Source organism: Carlito syrichta, unplaced genomic scaffold (genome assembly GCF_000164805.1).
Source record: "Carlito syrichta isolate Samal-C Ts95f unplaced genomic scaffold, Tarsius_syrichta-2.0.1 Scaffold120525, whole genome shotgun sequence".
NCBI classification, from domain to species: domain Eukaryota; kingdom Metazoa; phylum Chordata; class Mammalia; order Primates; family Tarsiidae; genus Carlito; species Carlito syrichta.
The window spans coordinates 36,801-46,243 of record NW_007064621.1 but is presented as its reverse complement, the minus strand read 5'-3'; the positions used below and the strand labels follow the sequence as shown (position 1 = coordinate 46,243).

Here is a 9,443-nt window from a genome sequence, read left to right as displayed (position 1 = left end):
CGGCTACTTGGAAGGCTGAGGCGGAAGGATCGTTGGAGCCCAGCAGGCGAGGCTGCGGTGTGGCCGGGAGTGGCCACTGCACTCCAGTCTAGGCGACCGAGTGAGATGCCAACTCAAAAAAAAAAAAGAAAGAAAGATAAATCAGGGATAAATCCAAGGAGCCCAGCTATGCACTCTAAAATCCTCATTTTCTTCTGGGCTGGGTCCTTTTGGGTTCTAGTATCATCTCAGATACAACTTTGCCAAAGTCTCTTCTTACCTTCTCCACCCAAAATGAAACAGGGCCCAGGACCCTAATCATGCATTCCTTTTCGCCTCTTCATAAGAACTGAGACAAACCCTTTATTAAGGGGAGATTCTCTCTGACAACAGACCTAAAGGTTAAGACCTAGAAGAAAACTAATACTTGCTGAGCTCCTACTGTGATTTAATGATCACTATACTACAAATGAATTACTATGACTTAAACAGTGAATGTATATACCAGTTAATATATATATATCAATCACTTAGAACATATTAAACACAGCAACATAAATGCTAAACATTATTTTTTACTTTTATCTTTTATAAAAGACAGGGTATCACTATGTTGTCCAGGCTGGATGGAGTGCAGTGGCTAGTCACTGGTCAGCACAGGAGTTTTGACCTGCTCCATTTCTGACCTGGGTCAGCGCATCCCACCTTAGGCAACCTGGTGGTCCCCTAAAGGTCATCATGTTGATGCCAAATTTAGTGCGGGCAACCAATTGGCATAGAACACTACAGCCCAGAACACCTGGACTCAAGTGATCCTCTAGCCTCAGCCTCCCAAGTAGCTGGGACTACAAGTGTGTGCCACCGTGCCAGGCTGAATTTTAGCAATGATTACTGTTATCACTATTTGTCAGGCATCATTAGACTCTCTGTTCCCCTTTCATTCCTCACTTCCATTCTTTCAGTCAGATATCAATATCTTTATTTATTTTTTATTTTTTGAGTTGGAGTCTCACTCTTGTTGCCCAGACTGGAGTGCAGTGGCATGGTCACAGTCACTGCAGCCTCGACCTGCTGGGCTTTAGGCATTCCTTCCACTTCAGCCTTCCAAGTAGCTGGAACTATAGATTCACGCCACCACACCCGGATAGTTTTTGTGATTTATTGTAGAGACGAGGTCTCACCAAGTTGCCCAGGTTGGTTTCGAACCCCTGGGCTCAGGCAATCCTCTCGCCTCAGCCTCCCAAAGTGCTGGGATTACAGGCTTGAGTCACTGCACCCAGCCTTTTTTAAAAAATATATTTATTTATTTATTTATTTATTTATTGAGTTGGAGTCTCACTCTGTCACCCAGACTGGAGTGCAGTGGCACACTTCCTGTTATCACAACCTCAACCTGCTGGGCTCAGGCTATCCTTCTATCTCAGCCTTCCAAGTAGTTGGAACTACAGGCATGTGCCACCATGCCCGGCTAATTTTTTTATTTATTGTAGAGATGAGTTCTTGCCAAGTTGCCCAGGCTGGTCTTGAACCTGTGTGCTCAGGCAATCATTTCACCTCAGCCTCCCAAAGTGCTGAATTTACAGGAATGAGCCACCGTGCCCAGCCTAATGTCCTTGCTTTTAAAATCAAAGTAATTAAGACTCAGGGAAGCTAAATCACTTGCTCAAGACCACACAGCAGAGAAGTGGGATTTAACTCTGGCTATAATGATGCTTCACTAAAGCATATGCCGCCTCTGTATTGCCCACAACCACCAACACAGGTCACCCCTCAGAGACTCTGGGGCATAATGAAAGCTGATCTCCCTCCCTTTTCACATATTGAAAGAAACACTGTACCTTCTAGGAGACCACTATGCATGGGCCACCATTTCCTTACCCACACAGCCGATGGTCACCACCCCATCCTTGTAATGCTCCCGGGTTGGGCCCGTTGGCTCCATCGCTGAATCAGTCTGCTGCTCCACCAGGACCGCTGGTCCATCCTCCTCTTCCTCTTCCTCCCCAGAGCCATTACCCCAGGTGGCCCCAGCCACATCACGGGCAATTTTCTCCCGCCAACTGCTCAAGTCCACTGCTCAGAGAAGAAGATAAAGGACATTTTCCCTAGAGCTGCTATATATGATAGTGCACTGCACAGCTGATGTAATTCCCACCACCTGGAGTTGTACAGTGCCAACCCGAACACGAGTGGGCCAGAGAATCTTCCAGCCTTCATCTGATCTCACCTTGAAATGATGTGCATTTCTCTGTCTGAGTTTCTGAAAATTACTGCCTAGCTGTTGCCTCTTTTGCCTCCCCAAGTCACTCTACTCCTTATTCCATTCCCTCCCCCTAGTCATTCATTCACATTCACAATAGAGGGGATGACTTCAGGAAAGGTGAGCAAAATGACTCCAGGTCTTGGGTCTCCCCCATAGCTTCCCATAGCCCTTCTCTAAAGGGTCACATACCTTTCCCCACAGTGATGGCTTCACAGGCTCTCAGCAACTGCTCTGGCCCCAGGGCCCGAGTCCAGCCTCTCCCCCGCCTCCGACTCTTCTTCAAGACTGAGATCAGAGAGTACAAAAGGGTTTGCACATGTACTTATGCATTCCATCTCTCCCACCACCCTTAGGCCCAAGATCAGGTACTCCCTTGTCAACAAGCCTCTGTTTTTCCCTTTTACCCCTGCCACTTCACCTCTCCCATGTCATCCTCCTCATCATCCACTCACCACTACTAGGGTCCTGTGGGGTGCGGGGGTCCCGAGGGAAAGAGGTGAAAAGGACAATGTGGAGCTGGGGATAGTGTTGGTGGAAATAATGCTTCCAGGCAACCACAAGAGCCGGCGGGGCCAGGTCCACCTTGTTCAGAACCAGCACCAGGGCCAGCCCAAGTTCTCCAGTCACATACTCATAAAGTGCTGGTGGGAAGTTCACAACCTGGGATAGGGATGAAGCAGTGAGAAATCAACCCTGCGTTTCCTGCCACCAGCTTCCTGGTCAGCAGGCACAGATCAGAGATAAGACCCTAGCAGTAGCAGATTCTGGGCTGAAAATGGTAAACCAGCCAAACTGAACAAGGAAGACAAAGCAGGGGCTAGTAATACTTGTGTGTGAGTCTCAGGAGGCTTACTACAGGTCACGATTAGAGATGGAAATGAATCAAAAACAAGACAAGGATACAGTGATAGTGCACTGAGGTAAAGGATGGGAGCAGGAACAGGGATGGGAAATAGAGTAGAAATCACTATCTGTTTTCATGTGCACACAACTAAGTATGTACACATGCATATGTGCATGCATACAAGTACGTGCACATGTGTGCAAGTTTATGTGTGCAGCATGTGAGACTATAAGCGTGTATGTGAACATGCCTGTATATACAGATGTGCACATGCACACATACATATTTGTGAGTATGTGTGTGTACATATTGTTAAGGACCTCCAACCTAAATATCCCCACAGACCTCCCTTTCTCCCACTGGAGGACAACAGTGAAGTGGCAGAGCCAGGATTCACACAGGGCAGTCCAGCAGCAGGGTCTACAGCCTTAATCACTACCCTAGCATTCCAGGTGGGTTCTGTAGCGACTGATGTGGCGGAGCTAAAAAAAATAAGGAAGAAAGGGCATCTTTGGGATGGGCAGGGGGAAGCCCCAGCTGCCTGCATAGAATCCCTGGAGATCCATACTGGGATTCTGTATTGATCTAGCTCTGGTGTGCTGAAAAACAGGACATGAAATTTTTCATTAAAGACGGTAAAGAAGAGGAACATCAGCTGGCCAAGGGAAGGGTGACAGGTTATAACAAGAGATGATTAAAAATTGAGTTCTTCGTTGCAGACATCAGCACAGGGTAGAGGTTGGAAGGACAGGAAGGAGTACACCTCTCTGTCTCTGAACTCTTGCCTCTGACCTTTACCCTACAAGAACCTTCCTCTCTCCTCCCCCTTGTCTGCCCTCATCTTCAGTACTCACTGGATGTCGGATATCAGTGATAAGGAGAACAACGTCAGACATCTCTAACACTCGCCACAGCTGCCTCCATGTCTGAAAAGATAGATCAGTGCAAGAGAACCTGAGCCCAGGGTCTCTCTCCAGCCTGACCCCAGACCTATTTACCATGGGTCACTACAACCTCTCCTGTCCCCACTCCACTGTTACCTCCAGATTGTGCTCAAAGTAGCTGAGTTTCTCAGAGGAGTAAGCCCCATGAATCTTCCCAAGATACTCCTGGAAGCTTCGTTCCTCCTGGCTCATTAGCTGTTCCTTGGACATCTCATAGCTCCAAGGAGGACGCCGGGGAAAGTCCAGAACTGGGAAATCAGGAAAAAGGCCAAGTAGATGCGAGAATATCTTCAGGATTCAAGTGTACATCCTAGACCCCTCCTTCCTCACAGTGAGCTTTTACACATCCAAACTCCTTTCCCCAGTCCAATGCCTGTCTTGCTCTCACTCACCTGATCCAGGCTGATAGACCTCTCGGATGTCCAGCTCCAGCACCTCAGCACTGACTGGATGTAGCACTTGCTCCCGGGCTGCTCTCTTTCTCCGCTCTACCTCCTCCCTGCTGTCCCGTTCAAAATGTAACCGGTATCTAAAGGAACAGGGACCACAACATCTAGCACAATCCTATGGCCACAAATTCCCTTCTTCTCCCCTCTTGGACAGACAACTTCTCAAAGCTTTCTCTCAGAGTTGTTCGAGTCTCCTCTCTTAGTCAGTGTCTCCCCCAGTCCCTCTTTCATGCAATATTCAGTCTCTCCCTTATAAAAGCCAAACTCTCTTCGGCCCCTCTAGAAGGAAAGTTTGTGGACTGCTCTGGGGATGTCAGTGGCCCGCAGAGAACTGTGGCATCCCAGCCCCACCGCTTCACTTTGAAGCCTCCACCTGCAGCAACCCACTATCTCCCCAAAGCTCTGGCTTCCGGGTAGGCAGGGAAGCCAGGACCAGCGCCCCCTCCCACCCTCACCGATTTGGGTCATAGCCTCGTGGACCCAGCCCCTGAGAAGGCTGCTGGTTGAGCCTGCGGATATGATGGGTCACAGATTCCCCATCGGAGGTGTCGGTCTGCTCCTCCCGCCGCTCCCGGCTCCCGCTGCGGCTGTTGGAACTGGAGCGTAGCCCATCTTGAAGTCCTGCGGGGAGGGGCCGGTGACGCCAGTGCTGGCCAGGCTCTCAGGACCCTCTCCCCGATCGGTTCGGCTCCCTTTAACCTCATCCAAGTTCTTTCGAGGCGCCGTCCTCCCAGCTACCCTTCCCAGGACCCTCCCGGATGTGCGTGGGGGAGTCACTCCTCCAAGGAGCTGAGGGGGATGGCACTTCGTTGGAGCTGGAGAGATTTCCCCTCCCCCAACTCTCCATCCTTCCCCACCCCTTCCAGACGTAGAGGGAATAAGGCAGGGGAATCCCCCCGCGAGAGCCCGCGAGGGTCAGCACCCGCCTACCACCCCCTCCCACGCCCCCTAGAGGTGCGACGGGCACACCCCTCCTTCCAGATGTGCGGGAGCCCGAGCCCCGCCCCCTCCTCCCGCTCCCGCACTGACCTCTCTTCCGCTCCCGCTTGTCCTGCAACTGCTTCTTCTTCTGCTTCACGCTAAAGGGCTTCTTCCTCGGCATGGCCCGGACCAGTCACCTGGCCCTCTCTCTGCCGGGCTCCCACCGCCTCAACTGACTCGCCCCGGGGCAGCCCCCGCCGCAAGGGCCCGGGACCCTAGAGGAGGCGGGGCTACAGGTGACGTCAGCGGGCGGGCCCGACCGAATGGCCGCGGCGGTCGCGATGGAAGACGCTCAGGGGAAACACAGTCACTTCCCTCTGGGAGCGAGGCGAGGGGGTGATGCGGGGTGGGCTACTGGCACATGAGAGCCAGAGGCACCGAGAGGGCGCCCCGGCTGCGAGGAAAGAGGCGCGCGTGGGAGGATCGGACAAACTCCGTCACGGACGCTACCAACTCGCGTTCGGAGGAGGGGGGACGCGTGTCATCACCACCTTGCGCTCCCGGGAGACGCTACCACTCACCTGGAGGGGGCGGTGGAGCGGAGGGCGGGTCCTACTACCTAGAGACTAGGGGGCTTGGACCCGTTGAGGCTACACTACCTACTCAGAGGCTTGGCCTTAGGGGGAAGTCGAAACTGTGCGTCCCGGGAATGAAGCCAAATTGCTGGATTACACTGGGGGCACGGTCAGAGAGGTCTTGAGGGGCGAGTGGCGGTCTGGTGAGTTCTGGGCGCCGACCCGCTGGAACCCAAAATCCTTGTGGGAACGACGACAAGGAGATCTACAGATCATAAATGCAAGAGCGAGCGAAAAGGGAAACCCAGGTGGGACAAGGACTTTTGGAGGGAGGTCAGAGGGCACGAAGTTGTGCCTGCAGCTGTTACCATAGTAACCGGGGACCGGATGTGGCGATCTTAAGGTGCGACAGTCCTCTCTTCTCAGGCCTTCTGGTCCAAGAGCCAGTTGACTCCGGCACACTGTGAAGAGTTGGCTGTGGTGTTTTCCAGCGAGGAGAGAAGAGAGGAATATATTTTTAAAGCTTTTATGGAAACGCGGCAAAAGGAAGGTTTGAGGTTGCCGCCATGCCTGGCAGACGGAGTGAGGCAGTTGACTTGAGAATGCGGCCGCCGCGGAGGAGATTCCCACAGCCTTCCGGAAGTGGAATGGCGGGAGCCTCAGCCTGGCTGCCCACCGCCCCCCCGGAAGCGGAAACAGAATCCCAGTGTGCCCCTTCCTCACTGCCCTCCAAATCCCGCTGCAGCCATTGCCGCAGCCACGATGCCGAAACGAAAGAAGCAGAATCAGCACCAGCCGCTGCCGCCGCAGCAGCCCCCGCTACCCGAGCGGGGAGAGACTGGAGATGAGGAGGATGAGAATCCCATCGGTGAGGGGTCAGGGAGGGATGTGTACATGCCTGTCAGCCATACCGGGCGAGGGTAGCAGATCAGATGCGGAGGAAGGGGCTCTAACGGAAGGAGGAAGGGCGCACGCGCTGGGATGGGATGGAGGGGAGACTGTCCCGAATGAAGCCTTGAACGAAGAGTTCTCTTACTTGAGCCATCAACCTCAATCTGGACCCCAGACCTTTCTATAAAGGTGGGGGAAGAGAGAATAAAGAGCTTGTGGGCGCAGCCGCGAACGGTAGGGGGGAGAGGGGCAGTAGAGATATTGCAGATTGCTATGACAGATGACAATTTGTGACCACAGTTACGCAGGGAAGGTGGAAGTGCAGCTTTCTCTAAGGTAGTCCCTCGGGGGGGGGGAGAACTATCTGATTGGCCAGGAGTTGAGGTGAGGGATTGTTTTCCCTCTGGAAACACTTGGGATGTTTTAGATAGCAGTACTGTTAGGAAAAGAAAATGTCAATATCCTTCCTCATTATCCCCTTTAACTCCCTCTCAAAAAGTCTCTACTTTTTGCAAACCCTGAAACAGCTTTGCAGAAAAATGGCAGGTGGGGTGAGAACTTGTAACAGTGCTGAGAATACTTGTATGTCTGACTTTAGTGGCTGAATTAAGAAATGAATAATAGAAGAACGCCTAAGAACAAGATCATCAGTCCTTTAATCCATTCTGATGACCATATTTTTATGTCTGCTCTTAGGACCACCCAGTCTTCTGGGCCCTCCCCCAATGGCCAATGGAAAGCCTGGTGACCCCAAGTCAGGTGAGGAAGAAGGGGCCCTGATCCTTGTATTAGGTCCTGAAGAAGAGAGCAAGGGAGAGAATAAAACCCAAAAGGACTTTAAAAACCAAGGATTCTGTATCTGAATGAATGGAGAGAAGTTGTATGTTCACAGATTGAAAAACTCAGTGTTGTAAAAATGTCACTTCTTCCCAAATTGATCTGTAGATTCCATGCATTCCCAGTCAGAACCCCTGTAATTTTTTTCATGGAGATAAACATTCCTCATTATTATATGGAAATGTAAAGTATCAGGGTAAGAGACTGTCAAAACAATCTTGAAGTGGGAAGGCATACACTAAATATTAAGGCTTATTGTAAGCTGGGTGTGTTGGTACATACCTGTAGTCTCAGCTTTTCAGGAGACTGAAGCAGGAGAATCCCTTGAGTCCAGGAGTTGGAGGCCAGCATGGGCAACATAGTGAGACCCTGTTTCAAAAAAGAAAAAGGACTTACTGTAAAGCTATAATAGTTATGACTATGGTTTGAGCACAATGGTAGACATAAGTCAACAAGACAGTATAAAGGGTCTGATAACAGGCCCACATATCTATGGACTCTTCATTTATGATGAAGATGGAACTGAGAAGTTGATCTTTGCAGTGAATGATGTTGGATCAGTTGGATATTCATGTGGAAAACAATGGAATTTTATGTCCTACTCATCCACAAACATCAATTCTAAGTGGGCTATAGATCTAAGTGTAAAAGGTAAAAGAATAATTCATCTAGAAAGAAATGTATTTTCACGGTCTTACAGTAGCTAAGAGTTCTTAGATAAGAAGTGCACATACATACTGACCATGAAGGGAAGATTGATATATTGAACTACATTAGAAAACATAAAGTTCTATTAATCAGATTACCCCATTAATAAACTAACAGGAACATAGAGTAGAAGGTATTTGAAACAAATTTAACCAATAAAGAGCTCATATCTAGAATACATGACAAACTCTTCCACACAAGCCAATTAAAAATTAGCAGAAGACCAGAAACAGACACCTTATAAAAATGGAGATCTAAATGAAAAAACAAAAAAAATGTGAACAAGTATGCAGTGTCATTAATCGCCAAATAAATGCAAGATGAAATATCACTTTGAAACTGGAACTCTTGTGCATTGCTGGGATTGTAAAATGGTGAAACCACTATGGAAGACAATATGGAGGTTCCTCAAAAATTAAATTGAACTACCATACGACAGTCTCAATTCTGGGTATACTCATATATCCAGAAAAATGGAAAGAAGAGATATTTGCACATCTATATAAACAGCAGCACTATTCACAACAACTAAGAGGTGGAAGCCACACAAATGTCCAGTGACAGAAGAATGGATGAACGAAATATGTTATACAAACAATAAAGTGTTATTTGGCCTGTATAAAGGAAAAAAATGCTGTTACATGGTACAACATGGATAAACTTTGAGGACATTATGCTAAGTGAAATAAAAGACAAATACTGTATGATTCCACCTAAATGAGATGTCAAAAGTCAAAGTAGAATGTTGGTTAGCAGGGGCTGAGAGGAGGACGAAGGAAAGGGAGTTTTTTAAATGGGTTCAGAGTTTCAGTTTTGTAAGACAAAAAGTTTTGGAGATCTGCTTCACAACAGTACTTAATACTACTGAACTGTACACTTAAAAATAGTTAAGTTAGCCGGGCTCGGTGGCTCAGCCTGTAATCCCATGCTTTGGGAGGCTGAGGTGAGTGGATTGCCTGAGCCCGTGGGTTTGAGACCCACCTGGGCAACTTGGCGAGACCTCATCTCTACAATAAGTCAAAAAAATTAGCC

General features: G+C 49.3%; 2 protein-coding genes across 6 annotated transcripts in view; one reads left to right on the top strand and one right to left on the bottom strand.

The window, feature by feature from the left end:
• Window positions 1-6,565, bottom strand: part of GNL1 (G protein nucleolar 1 (putative)) — an 11,705-nt gene extending 5,140 nt beyond the window's left edge. Inside the window, exons 1-8 of one of the 2 annotated variants that reach the window (XM_008048107.2) lie at window positions 5,509-6,565; window positions 4,935-5,100; window positions 4,423-4,559; window positions 4,127-4,278; window positions 3,941-4,012; window positions 2,695-2,902; window positions 2,432-2,527; window positions 1,858-2,052 (exon numbers count right to left, since the gene is read on the bottom strand). In XM_008048107.2, coding sequence (XP_008046298.1) covers window positions 1,858-2,052; window positions 2,432-2,527; window positions 2,695-2,902; window positions 3,941-4,012; window positions 4,127-4,278; window positions 4,423-4,559; window positions 4,935-5,100; window positions 5,509-5,581 — 1,099 coding nt within the window. In that variant the 5' untranslated portion in view covers window positions 5,582-6,565. The remainder of the gene's footprint in view (window positions 1-1,857; window positions 2,053-2,431; window positions 2,528-2,694; window positions 2,903-3,940; window positions 4,013-4,126; window positions 4,279-4,422; window positions 4,560-4,934; window positions 5,101-5,508) is intronic. The other variant, XM_021707576.1, reaches the window with a different exon arrangement.
• Window positions 6,378-9,443, top strand: part of PRR3 (proline rich 3) — a 6,309-nt gene continuing 3,243 nt past the window's right edge. The window contains exons 1-2 of one of the 4 annotated variants that reach the window (XM_008048108.1): window positions 6,378-6,843; window positions 7,563-7,625. In XM_008048108.1, the coding sequence (XP_008046299.1) occupies window positions 6,738-6,843; window positions 7,563-7,625 (169 nt within the window). In that variant the 5' untranslated portion in view covers window positions 6,378-6,737. Of the gene's footprint in view, window positions 6,844-7,383; window positions 8,355-9,443 lie in introns of those variants that run through there. The other 3 variants (XM_021707577.1, XM_021707579.1, XM_021707578.1) reach the window with 3 other exon arrangements.